The sequence below is a fragment of the Nipponia nippon genome, unplaced genomic scaffold (assembly GCF_047370975.1).
Source record: "Nipponia nippon isolate SJK-2023a ecotype South Korea unplaced genomic scaffold, ASM4737097v1 scaffold_1, whole genome shotgun sequence".
NCBI lineage: Eukaryota > Metazoa > Chordata > Aves > Pelecaniformes > Threskiornithidae > Nipponia > Nipponia nippon.
Genome location: NW_028262290.1, coordinates 25,134,128 through 25,147,796, shown reverse-complemented (window position 1 = coordinate 25,147,796; position 13,669 = coordinate 25,134,128). Strand labels below are relative to the sequence as shown.

Below are 13,669 nucleotides of genomic sequence, written 5' to 3'. Positions count from 1 at the left end.
CTGGAATATGTAGCACAGGAAAGAGGTGCTTCTCATGTACAGAAGTGCATTTTGGAGGAGCTGGAGGGATGCTCTGTGCACACTGCTCATGAGAAATGTATCATCACTTCTGTAGATTTCCATGCCAGAAAATAAGCTCCATCTATGGTGATGTTGTCAGCAACACATGAAATTGTCTCATGCACGTCTCATCTTTTGCCAAAATGTCTGCATTTCACTGTTGTCTCTAGGATTTATATTCAGATGTAATATCAAAAAGTGGGCTTAAGGATCAGATGGGGAAATACAAAGCAGGCTGGGTGTTGTTTGAAAGATATTTGGTTACTTTGCTTTTAAAACAATTGAGACAAAGATGTGTCTCAATTTTTGCTCTGCTGTTGCGATTCCGTCTAAATGTTGTCCTCTGCAAAGAAAACCCAGTCTAACTTACAAGAATTTGTAATTTACATGGAGAATTTAAGCAGAAATGACATCCGTCTGTTGTTTGTTGTTCTTGTTTCCCCCCTGCCATGTGATCTGGCATAGTTATAAATTGATACAGCTATAGGACATAGCGTTACTCATAATAACAAAATAAAGCAGATTAATACTGTACATATAATTAGCATGAAAAATAACAACCTTTAATGATTTACTTGTGCAGCTTTCTGGCAATTAGGATAGTATGGCATAAACATTGCTTGCTGATGGTAATGAGTACAAGTTAACTCAGAGTGGTATTTAAGGATGCCTTGTTAAATGAAAGATGGCCTGTATGACTCATCCGCATAGCTGGGCTTATTATGACTTTAGTTGGCTACAAAAAAGTAGAAATATGAATGCAGTAATTCAGCACAGACAGACATGGATTTCCTTGACATTGTAAATTACCTCCTCATGTCAGTGGAAATGTGGCAAGGGAGAAGAAATGAAGACAATATAGTACTGGACAAGTACAAATACTCTTACTTTTGTAGCTTATTTATTTTTTCTTTCAATTTAATTTCAGGTCTTTCTTCCTCATCCGTCATTGTAGGTTGCCACTGCTAGAAAGTGGATGAGTTACTGCAGAAGTAACTGAGATAGCAGCAGCATAGTGGTTTTACTATGGAGGCAATAATTAACTCATATCCCTGCATAATAGCATTACTTATATCACTCAAGTATTTCTGTAGAGCCAAGTATTATACTTTCTGATTATTAAAACTAGCGATAGGGTGTATTGGCTGTTCAGAACTTGTAAGAGAATGTGAAAGCTGCCATATTGGGTTGACTAGAAGCTCAGTCTAGTGTTGTCTCCCATTTCTGATAGCATCCAGTAAATACATGCTTAGGAAAAGCACGTTTGCCCAACTGCAGTCAGAATAAGCTCAGACACACAGACTACTCATGCAACCGTGCTTTCATTTTATCACATATTTTTCTGGAGAGCATCTCATGGTCCTCATCCGTTGTTTCCTTTGTATGATTTTTCTAAGACATTTCCAAGACCTGAAAGCCAAGTATTGTCCAGCAGTTTCAGTGCCTGCATTAGTGCAGGTGTACCTGCCACCCACCAGTACATCGCAGAGCACCTGCTCTGTTTTGACCATGGGGTAGAAGCCTCCCAGGGGAATCACCAGCATCTTTGCTCCCAAAGGAGATACCTGCTGAAGTGCTCACTGCTTTTAACGGTTAGCCAATAATTAGATTTAAACCCAGACTGGAAAAACACCTGATTTTCCTTTACAGTAAAGACCCCTTATCTTGATAAAGTGTAATGAAGTTAAGGCATCTAAGTGTAAATCAGGCTCCAGATCTTGGGGTTCAACCCTCCATCTGAAGTCTTTGCCCAGTGCTTAGTGTCATGTGAGCCAGTTGCTAAGTAGGGTTCTTAGGTACAGGCAATACAGTAAATAACTTCAAAAATGTGAAACATTGCAACTGCTGCTTTCCTTTCCAAGTTGAATGGAAGAAGCAGGAGGAACATGGTTTAGTAATTCTGGGGGACCTGATGTTGCAGCTATTCAGTACAGATTCTCCTACAACCTTTAACAACGGTACCTGAATGCTCTGCAGTAGGATTTTAAAGTTTTTTGTATGTTTACTCTTTTGCTGTCTTCATGAGGGGAGAAAGAAGCATATGTAATGAAGTGTCTGTCCTCCTTTCGTTGCTTTGGACTAGTTTCTGTGAAAGATCTGTGTACCATCAAGACAAGGTTACAGTTATTTACCTAGCTGAATTAAGGGACTATGAATGGCTGATATTTGTTTTGGAATAGAAGTATTGCATACAGTCTCCTGGGAAAGCAAATACATTTTGTAATTAGAAGACTAAGAGATCCTAGGCCACATTCAAATTTACTTTAGTAACTCTGTTGTGATCATTGGAGGCATTAATGTGTTATGAATTTAATTCAAACCGCATTAGAGAAAGCATTCTTAAAATATTTCTGCATGCTTTTATTCCTATCTTAATGATGTTTACAGTACTTACCTAAATTTCTGGTGCAAATGCCATACACTATTTTAACTTTCTTAGAAAAGGTTTAATTTTATGAAAAATATTGGTCACCTGCGTTTACTATGGTTTCCTTTTTGTGTTTATTACCAAGAAGAGTTGATATTTTGCCCAAACTGGGTCTGCATGAAAACAGGACTTTCTGAAATGCTGGTGTCTCGTTGCTGCTTTAAGTACTCTTTGTTGATGCTCACATGAGGTTTCTACTGAGATTTGCTAACGAGTTACTTTGTCTAAGAAGCAAATACCAAAAAAATTTCTTGTCGCTTTCAGGTGAAGTGATTCTTCCCCAGAAAACAGTGGCTCCTCAAACCAGAGTTTTCAGAAAACTCCTGTATTTCCACATTCTGTTTATTTCCCAAGGTACCAAGTACCCTGGTGAAACGTGAGACATGGATTTGTGTGTCATTTGAACCAAACACATGAAGGACTTTAATGTGGGTTCTTTTATTCCAGCAAAATTTGTTGACCATTTGCCTATTGACTGTTCTCAGGAAATATACTCTGTAATCAAAAGTTCTGTAAAATTACTGCTTATGGTTTTGACCACTGCTGTCCTGTTGATCCCTTTCATTGAGAAATGAAAGAAACACATAAAAAGAGAAATGTTCAGTTACAAAATGGCAAAAAGAAACTAGTTGCACTGTATTCTCCAGAATCACAGTCAACGACCAGAAGAACTCTTGATTGTGTTAAGCACAGTAAAGCTAGCATACTTATACAATTATATTTTACACCAGTTCTAGGTCAGTAGGAATTGATAATTCTTAATATTGAGTTGTCACAGTCCTAGTGAAAGCTGCAGAGGAAACCAGGTGTTACTAAAACACAAAAAGGGGTTGATTCCTTACCTTGCCTGAAGCAGGGAAGACCCAGAATCAGCCATGGCAGTGTGTCTCCTGGCTGTCCAGTCTTCATTCCATGTGGGCAAGTTTCATACACGTCTAGTGTTAGGAGAACTTTTGTCTTTGTACCTTTCCTTCCTTTTCTTTCCCTCATGCAAGTAGCAGAGCTGCTATCTGAAACGCTGTGAACTGGTGGAGACAGCTGCTCTGCTTTCGTACTCCAGGCAGATGCACCCGACCACGGGACCTTGGTGCTTGGGGATGTTCTGCTGTAAGAAAGCTGGGCTCTGTCTGTCCAAACTCCCCGCAGCTCGGCAAGACACAGAAAATTATTGCCTCCTGTTGACTCATTGTGATGAGCTTCCTCCTTATTGACTTCTTTTCATTTTAACATTGCACCTCTTACCCAGGTAAGAACCTAAAAGCGTTCTGCATAAAACCAGGAAATATTAACGATGTGTGTGCTGTGGTAATTTCTAAGGTATTGCCGATTTATTGTTACTGAAAGTTACAAAAGTACTCACTTGCTTATTGAAAGCAGCCAAAGTTGTCTTTGGTTGAAAGATGTAAACCACAATTTTTAATTTTGGCGGTGTTGCCTATTTTCAATCAAAAACCTAAAACTTTTCAAAAAGGTACAGCGGTGGGACAGAGTCATTCAGAGTCATAGACAGCGTTTTGATACCCTCGTATTTGAACCGTAAAAGGGCTTAAGTTTTCCAGGGGTTTCCATGGGATGTTTTTAAGGAAGAGCAATTTGCTTTGATATGCCTCTTTGTCAAAGAAAAATGTCCAAAGACAAGGTTGCAGGTAATCTGATGCATACCTTACATAGCCTGCTGCTGTCTTCAGAGCTGTCTGCTTTTTCTTGTCTGTCATCCCAGAGAACTTACAATACTGAATGGTCATCTCTGTGAGTGCTGGCAAGTGGCGGCTGCAGAGGAAACAGTAGCAGTATTGTACAAGGCAAGGCATGCTAGTAGTATGTTTTTACTGAGTGAAATGCTAATAAGTACATGACCAAATCCTGCTCCCGGGTTGTTGAAGTTACTGGAACTTTTGTCATTGGTTTCTCAGAGATCAGAGCTCTGTAACTCTATTAGAGAGCAAGCCATAAAATCATAGAATCATAGAATCATCAAGGTTGGAAAAGACCCATAAGATCATCAAGTCCAACCATCAACCTATCACTGCCAAGTCCATCTATACCATGTCTTCAAGCACCGTATCTATCCGTTCTTTAAATACCTCCAGGGATGGAGACTCAACCACCTCCCTGGGCAGCCTGTGCCAATGCTTGACCACCCTCTTGGTGAAGAAGTTTTTCCTAATGTCTAACCTAAACCTCCCCTGGCGCAGCTTGAGGCCGTTTCCTCTCGTTCTGTCACTCGTTACTAGGGAGAAGAGACCGACCCCCACCTCGCTACAACCTCCTGTCAGGCAGTTGTAGAGAGCAATCAGGTCTCCCCTCAGCCTCCTCTTCTCCAGGCTAAACAACCCCAGCTCCCTCAGCCGCTCCTCATAAGACTTGTGCTCCAGACCCTTCCCCAGCTTCGTTGCCCTCCTATGGACACGCTCCAGCACCTCAATGTCCTTCTGGTAGTGAGGGGCCCAAAACTGAACACAGTACTCGAGGTGCGGCCTCACCAGTGCCGAGTACAGGGGGACGATCACCTCCGTGGTCCTGCTGGCCACACTATTCCTGATACAAGCCAGGATGCCATTGGCCCTCTTGGCTACCTGAGCACACTGCTGGCTCATGTTCAGGCAGCTGGCAACCAACACCCCCAGGTCCTTTTCTGCCAGGCAGCTCTCCAGCCACTCCTCCCCCAGCCTGTAGCGTTGCCTGGGGTTGTTGTGACCCAAGTGCAGGACCCAGCACTGAGCCTTATTGAATCTCATGCAGTTGGCCCCGGCCCATCGATCCAGCCTGTCCAGGTCCCTCTGTAGGGCCTTCCTACCCTCCAGCAGACCAACACTCCCACCCAGCTTGGTGTTGTCTGCAAACTTACTGAGGGTGCACTCAATCCCCTTGTCCAGATCATCGATAAAGGTATTAAACAGAGCTGGCCCCAACACTGAGCCCTGGGGAACACCACTCGTGACTGGCCGCCAACTGGATTTGGCTCCATTCACCACCACTCTCTGGGCTCGGCCGTCCAGCCAGTTTTTAACCCAGCGTAGAGTGCACCCATCCAAGCCGTGTGCAGCCAGCTTCTCCAGGAGAATGCTGTGGGATACAGTGTCAAAGGCCTTACTAAAGTCCGGGTAGACAACATCCACAGCCTTCCTCTCATCCACTAAGCAGGTCACCTTGTCATAGAAGGAGACCAGGTTAGTGAAGCAGGACCTCCCTTTCATAAACCCATGCTGGCTGGGCCTGATCCCTTGGTTGTCCCGCACTTGCTGCATAATGGCACTCAAGATGACCTGCTCCATGACCTTCCCCAGCACCGAGGTCAGGCTGACAGACCTGTAGTTCCCGGGATCCTCCTTCTGACCCTTCTTGTAGAGGGGCGTCACATTTGCTAGCTTCCAGTCATCCGGGACCTCCCCGGTTGACCAGGACTGCTGATAAATAATGGAGAGTGACCTGGCCAGCTCCTCTGCCAGCTCCCTCAGTATCCTCGGGTGGATCCCGTCTGGCCCCATGGACTTGTGCGCATCCAGGTGGAGGAGCAGGTCAGTGACTGCCACCTCTTCAACAACTGGGACTTCACCCTGTGTCCTATCTCCATCTCCCAGCTCAGGGGCCTGAAAAACCCGAGGATGTCTAGCTTGACTATTAAAGACTGAGGCAAAGAAGGCATTAAGTACCTCTGCCGCCTTCTCATCCTTCGTGGCCAGGTTACCTTCTGCATCCAACAAAGGAGAGAGATTCTCCCTAGCCCTCCTTTTGTCACTAACATATTTATAAAAACTTTTTTTTGTTGTCTTTAACAGCGGTGGCCAGTTTAAATTCCAGCTGCACCTTCACCTTTCTGATCTTCTCCCTGCATATCCTCACAACATCCTTGTAGTCCCCCTGATCTATGGACTTTTTTATGGACTGGAAGAAATGTGGCAGTAAAATATTTCATGTTTTAACAGAAGTATGAGCCTTATTCATACCTTGTCATCTATCAAAAATTGTGCTAATCTTCAGCTTTACAGCAGCTTTCTCGCATATAATGATGGGGTAATTTACAAAAATTTATAACTCACAGTGTTCCTGATTTTCCCTGTCTTCATTCAAGAAGAGTGTGAGTGGTATGATCACGCTTGTGGCTGGTGGTTATTATGCCTTGATGCTGGCGCATCCTAACAGCTGTTCTGGTGTTTTTTTCTCTAATTCCCATCTATGCTGTTTTGCTTCACTAAATAATCTTGATCCTAAACAGCAACTCAAAATTACACTACACCATGTTTATGTATTATTAGATACTTGGAGGATGTTATTTATTTTATTTTTTTTTCCCAGCTGTCATATCCACTTAGGTGTTTCCAGTGTTTTCTCTTGTCTTTCCTGTAGTCTTAGTTGCCAGCCTAAAAAAGCCGGGTGTTGATTTAAACACACTTTTAGTACTGCAAGTGGGATGACTGTCATTTCACTGTAAGTTCTGCAGCATGGTTGTTGCCATGCTATGCTTAGATCCCAACTGCTCTGAGTCAAATACGGGAATACAAGAATGTAAGTGTTGGTGTTTCCTAAAGTTAAGTGTAAATCAATAACAGAAAGCTGAAAATGCACTGTCAGATTAACTGATGTCCCTTATTACTGGAACAAATTAACCATTAGTCAAGGACAGTGCTTTGTCATTACAGACTTTGGTATTTTCCCTGTAAAGTGGTGATTTTTCTTTTTCACGAAAAAGAAAACTGGTAAATAAGCTATTAGATGTAATAACACTCTATTTTAAATAGCCCCAAATTGCTGAAGGGTTTTAGGACAGCTGTTCCCTCCCTTATCCTTTCAGGTGTCTCGCTGCTTTAGCTGGGTAAGAGGAATTGCCGTCAGTGACTCGGTAGATTAGTCATGAGATGTCGGAGTCTAGTTTAACATTTGGTAAGAATTAACAATTGGGATTTTGACTGAATAAGTAGCTACCTGTATGCTTGGGATTGCCAGTGTCTACTCTAGATGGGACATGTTTCCTACTGATAGAAGTACGAGTCATGCGTATGACAAGGGTTTGTTTTCTTAATTGAAAAGATTTGACTGTAATTGCATGTTTTGAAGTGTTTGCCTTAGAGATGAGAAGCACTTATATTTTTAGTTCTGCTTAACAGAGATAAAAATAGATTGTTTATAGAGAAAACAGAAATAAAAGGAATTAAAATAAAAATAGGAGACGTATTGGCAAGGATCGTGCTTATTTGCATATTCAATGAAAATAACAAGCTATAGAAAGCCAGTTTCCCATGCAGTATTTATTGTAATGTTTCATTTAAAAATTCAGTTGAAGAGCTAAACATGGTAAGATAAAGTGAGGTGACCTCTTCTGGGACCAAGTCATAGGAAGATAAAGGATAAAAGTCTCTTTTGATGTTCAGAGAATTAGGCAGCAGGTTACACCAACAAGATTTAATTTTCTGGTATGTGCTAAGAGAAGTGGCACAGTATCAAGATGCAGCAAGTGGGATTACTTTCTGAAAAAATTGCGTACCAAATTTAAAATGCTTATTTAAATGATACATTCAGTATGGGGAAAAATGAAGGAAACAGCTGAGCCTGCAGTTATTTTATAAAATCTTACTGGTTTGTTGTGCTGCTCCCTTGAATTAGTCAAGGGAGCAATGTACGGTCTCACCTTGCTTTGCTAAGTGGCAGTTATTCCTGCGCCACAGAGGGTAAAGGACAACAGAGCAGCTTCCCTATAGCATATTTTCCAGCACATCTTTCTGTGTAAGTAGAAACACCAATATACGTGTACAAAAATGGGTATGGTGAAACCAACCTAACCCCCTTTTTTTAAGGTTGCAACTTTCAAACTCGACAGTGAATAGTTTTATAATTAATCCTATTTTCTAGTGGACAAAATAGGGAAGAAGCTTTCTCAAGTACACGTGGTACTTTGAGTAGTTGTGACCTGTTTCTTTTTTGTCCCCCAATGAGTCCAGTTTCTCTCCCCAGGGCGTCCTGTTTTCGTGCCACTCCAGCACGTTCTCAGAACTGAACAGCTTTCTTACAGAGTAAGAATATGGTGTAATGTATTGTGGGCGGTTTGTTTTCTTGGTTTCGTATTAAAAACACATGCAAACATTTATATGAGAAAACACAGCTGAAGACTGCTATACTAGCAGTTTATGAAATTTTGGAACTTGGGAATTCTGTTTTTTGGAGTGGTACGTGAGATTTCTTCTCGGTATCTGCGCCATTCCCGCGCTCGCTCTTTTCCTTACTTTGCTGCCCTGAATAGTCCCTTCCACTTGCCTTATTGCTCCTACTCATTGCAGCTTCTCTAAAAATGAGCAGAAGTCCTGCTTTGAAGACTCAGCCAAAGAGGCCATTTCTGAATGATTTCTATCATGGTATTTATGCAGAGCCCACTATAATTAAGTTAGCTTTTGTTGGAAATTCACCAGCACACCAAAATGTGTGTTGTCTTCCCTAAGTCTTGCTCCTTGGGCTTGTGATATGAAGAAGATTTACATTTCGAGACATTCTTTCTGTTGTACCTGTGACTTTGGAGCATCATTGGTCCCTTTTACCACGCAGTGTGCTCTTCTTGGCCTGCTTTTCTCCCACTATGTTCAAAGGGTCTGTGAATCACGATTTGATGTTGAGGCTCATGACCTGTGGTACTGCATCTGATGACAGGCATAGGCACCACATGTATCCTAATTCTTTACATTTAATCTTTTATAAACTGAAGATTTTTTTTCGTTGCCTAAAATAGTGATTGCCAGTTGGGTGACAACATTGGTTATTTCCACCTTGATTTCCAGTGGTTGGATGGGTGGACAGGTAGATTGGTTATTTTAAGGTATTATAACATTTACAGTTACTTTATCATATGCAAAGATTTTGTATTAACTTTTTTAACTGCTGGATATATTTCTAAGTTAGAAGTGAATACCTCTGCTGTGTTAGAACTTATTTCACTCAAAAGAAAAGTTTTGGGAAAGTAAAGTGTAAAACACAGTTCTTGGCAAATTCTATAAAGAACTGCTGAGAACTTAGGTGAATATCACATTCACAGCCACCTGTAGTTCATACTTGGTTTTATATCCAGGAAAATGTGAAAGAATTCTTTACTTAATTGTAGACTTATGTAATATGTAATCTGTTAATGACATGGATCTGTTACTCACAGCTATCACGTATCTCTTGTAACAATTTTCTTGTAATAACCCATGACAGCCATAAAATTCTGGAATGAGATCTGGGCATAGGAGTAAAACCTGCAGTAAGTTCTCTTAGTCACATTCAAGATAGTCTGAAGTATAGCTTTTTTCTGCCTGACCTGGCTATGAACTGTTTTATTTTGCAAAAAAAAGTTAAGTGCTTCTCAAAAAGAGTGAGATCTGCCTTCATGTGAAGTCTCTAAGTACTTTCTTTCCAATTAAACCTTTGTGACCGAGCATTCTGAATGTATGGGAAGCAAATAAATGGCTCTGGATGCTAGTTTTTGTTCTTTTAGCTAAAAAGAATCTTCCAAGTGCACACTAAATGTAAATGTTATTATGCCATTTATACACAAAATCTTAAAATTTCAGGTTTCCTGTAAGGACTTGCCTTGGAAGCACAAAATTCCCTTAAAACAGACATTATTCCTTCAGGTCAGGGAGAACCTTGGCATTTCAGTCCTCCAACCAAAGTCAGAGTTGACTACATGGTATATTGAAAATAATGTGTTTCTGAAGAGACAGCGGCTGTTTTTCTAGATGGGATGTCCTTCATAGTCTAAGCAAGCTCTGAATGCATCTAATCTTAAAGCCAACCGGACTGCGTACCCTCCCCCGGCAACAGAATTTCTGAGTTTCAGGTCTGAGAAGAAGGTGAGAGCTGCAAGTGAAAACTGAAATATGGTGGTAATGGCTTACCTTTCTAGGTGGCACTTCAGAAGTCTTAAAGCAAGTATTTGGGGACAGCAGGCCAGTAATGTTGTGGCTCCTACAGAATACTGATGCCTCAGAACTGAACTTGAACTGTTTTCAGCGTTTTCATACAGAAAGATTAGGTCCCTTCGTTTATGCTTAGGTACACATGATCACAGGAAGCATTTCTCTGCTTCTTAAACAAATTTGTTACGGTATGCTCGCACTGACATCTAGAATTCAGTATATGGTGCCAGATAAAAACAGCAATCACAAACCATATTCTCTTTCCTTACATGTTTAGGAAAATATCTCCAACTTTGATATCGTCATGGAGTCTGATGAGGGCACCTTCAAGCCATCTGGACTGGGTTTTACTGGCAATGCTAAAGCTCGGGACATCGTGAAAGAGATCATGACACTGCTGCAGCCCATCAATGTTACGGATGTTTACGATGACGCAGATGGAATGGACATCGATTACTGGATGAGAGACGGGGTGCCTGGTGAGCATGCTTTATAGGTGACACTGCTCCTCCCATGCAGTGGCATGTCAGATGGGTGGTCTGGTGTTTTGAAAATAGTAAGAAATGCTTTCCTTCAAGGAGTAAAATTTACTGTAGGTAAAATGCTGAAATGCTATAAGGTGACCAACAGAAATAGGACATAAAGTGCATTTGAGCTGCAGTTTAATAATGGTATAGATTATACGTAGCATAACATGCCTGAAATCTTCTTTTCGGCTTTAAGGATTTATAATAATTAATCCCAGACTGGTGGTTTATAAATAGTAAACTCAGGCAGAGGGGAATTCTCCAATGCAGAACAAATAATTTTTTTATTACTATTATTATTTTGGCTTTGAAATACAGGGCTTTTTCTCCCTGTTTTGTATGCTGAAGAAACAATGTTTTTGAGATGTGACATTTAAAAGGTTATGGGGCATTAAGGTGTGCTAAAGGGGTAAAATTCTGTGAAGTTTGAACTGGTTTAGGGGTTTGTTTGGAGTATTGTATCTGGCTCCCAGTGAGGAGCAGCTGGTTGGCAGAGGCTTGCAAGCTGTGAGAGAGCTCCACCACTGGCAGCCCCCCGTGCAGGAGACCCCACACTAGCACGAGGGCTTGCAGAGCACAAGAGTCTCAATTAGAGGCCAACCTGGGTGAAGCCTTAGTGAATTTCCATGGCAGTTTCCACGCTTGAATAATAATACAAAGAAAAAAGTTTCATAACACTGATACTTAAAAAATTATGATCAGTGTAAAAATTTTAAGGTTCTTTTCCTCCGGTGTTTTATGATTGAAGTAGGCTGGCACATTTCTCATGCTAGTTTTACTAGTAGTTCCAATATGCTTAGAATCTTTTAATATTTGATTAACTGCCTGGTTTCTTACTTGGTCTTGTGGAAGATACAGTGGGTCGTGGAATATGTGCTTCTTATTTATGAGCAGAACCTTTGCTTCTCACTCACCTAGGGTGTACAAAGATACCTTAAAGTTGACTGCTTTGATAAATGTACGAATATCTAACTTTCAAAGCAAAATATCTATGCTGGGCAAGAAGAATGGATGAATGGGTATTATTAAACAGCTAGGGATTCATCTTCAGCTGGTGTGCTGCTTTCCAGGTGAGGTGCAAGCTATTCGGTGCAATGTCATATAGCTGTGACACTGGTGTGCACTCATGTTCCTAGGCTCTGTAAGATGCCTCTGCACCTTACATGAGCGTTAGGACCATGCGCTGAGTTGAGTTGAGCTGAGCTGAGAGACTGTAAGCACTGCTGAGAGGCTGTAGCCATGCATCGTCCTCCACAGCCTGTAAGCACCCATGCAAAGACATCTGGTCTAGAATTTCAGACCAACATGTCTGTGCTGTAGTTGGAATATAAGAACTCACCACTTGGCCCGTGTTTAGCAAATGCAAGTGTATCAGAATTATTTCCCAGGTGAGGTGTTGGAAGCATTACAGATGGTCCTTGGGGATTTCCATTGTGCTTCCCATCCTGAGTGCAACAGATTATGGAAGAAGAAAGAAAAATTTAACATTGAAATGCCTTGTTTTCAGTTGATAATGTGAGTGGTGCTTGTGATGACAGTGTGTATTGAGCTCTTGTACACCACTGTTCATCACCTGAGGTGCACCTGGAGCATAAACAGCTACAGCCTGCCATGGTCCTCTTGATTAGTCACCTGGGCTATGTGTGTAAAGTACACTCAGCAGGAGCAGGGCAGAAACGGGAACCCTCTCCTATAGTCATCCGTACTCCTCAGAAAGCATAAACTATGAAAAATATCACAAACTCTAAGCTCAACTTTGGGAAAATATAAATACACCACAACTGAGACCTCAGTTTTTAAATAAATCTGATTTGCTTTCCTGTTAAAAATTTGGCACATTAATTGATGGTGGCTTTTTTTGCTGTCTGAAGCTTTGATTCATTTAACTTCCCGTTAAGCAAATAACAAAGTGTTCTTGCAGCATAAAGGAACAGTGATTCTTTTTTTCCCCATCAAGCCCCGGAGGGAAGGAATTGCTCCACTAAAAGAATTTCGGCTGCTTTAGATTGTATTTCATACTGTATCAGGGAGAAGGCTAAGACATCTTGTAATCTTCATGCCTTGTCTGCAGTATTCTCACTGCTCGAATGAGCCCTTATGGTATATAATAACATTGGAACAAATTGAACACACTGTAACAGCTTTTATAATTTTGTCCAATTTAAACAAGCAGTCAAGTGTTGACACTTCATCGTTTTTATTTAAATATTTTCTTGAAAATACACTTCGTGGGTTTGTTTCTGCAACAGTGAGAGAAAATACGGTGTACTTCTTGAACAATAAGAATGGTTTCTGACATAATTTCTCTAGAATTTTTCTCCTTTTCGGTGCTAAATAGATTCTGGGATTTGCCTTTTTGGATGCTATTAAAATTCTGCTTCTCCTGCTCCTTTTGGTCTGAAAGATCTGCAGACGGCAACAGGACGTGTGTTTTTCAGAGCTGTTCATAGCTGCTCCTGAGACAGGCGAAGTGACTCTGGCTCCTTACTCTCTGCAATTTCCAGCATGTTTATTTTCAATGGGCATGCAATGAAACATCATTCGTAATGTTACTTAAATGCATGTGCAAGAAGACAGCGGTGACTATTCTGAGATTTTAGGGTGAGAGAGGCCAAGAGAGTTCAGAGTGCTTTGCAAACCATAGACTGAAGCTTAACTAATACCTCTAAAGCATGAGCAAGGTGATCTGCACCAAACACAGCAGTTTAATGCATTGTGACTGTGGAGTGTTAGAAATATTTCCATCAGTGGCCTTTACGTTGGATTATTTT

At 41.2% G+C, this 13,669-nt stretch overlaps 1 protein-coding gene across 5 annotated transcripts in view; it reads left to right on the top strand.

Annotated features, from left to right (window-relative positions):
- CPQ (carboxypeptidase Q) overlaps positions 1–13,669 on the top strand; it is a 167,657-nt gene that overhangs the window by 125,986 nt on the left and 28,002 nt on the right. For all 5 annotated transcript variants that reach the window (XM_087734969.1, XM_087734961.1, XM_087734979.1 and 2 more), the window contains one exon: positions 10,649–10,850. In XM_087734969.1, the coding sequence (XP_087591095.1) occupies positions 10,649–10,850 (202 nt within the window). The remainder of the gene's footprint in view (positions 1–10,648; positions 10,851–13,669) is intronic.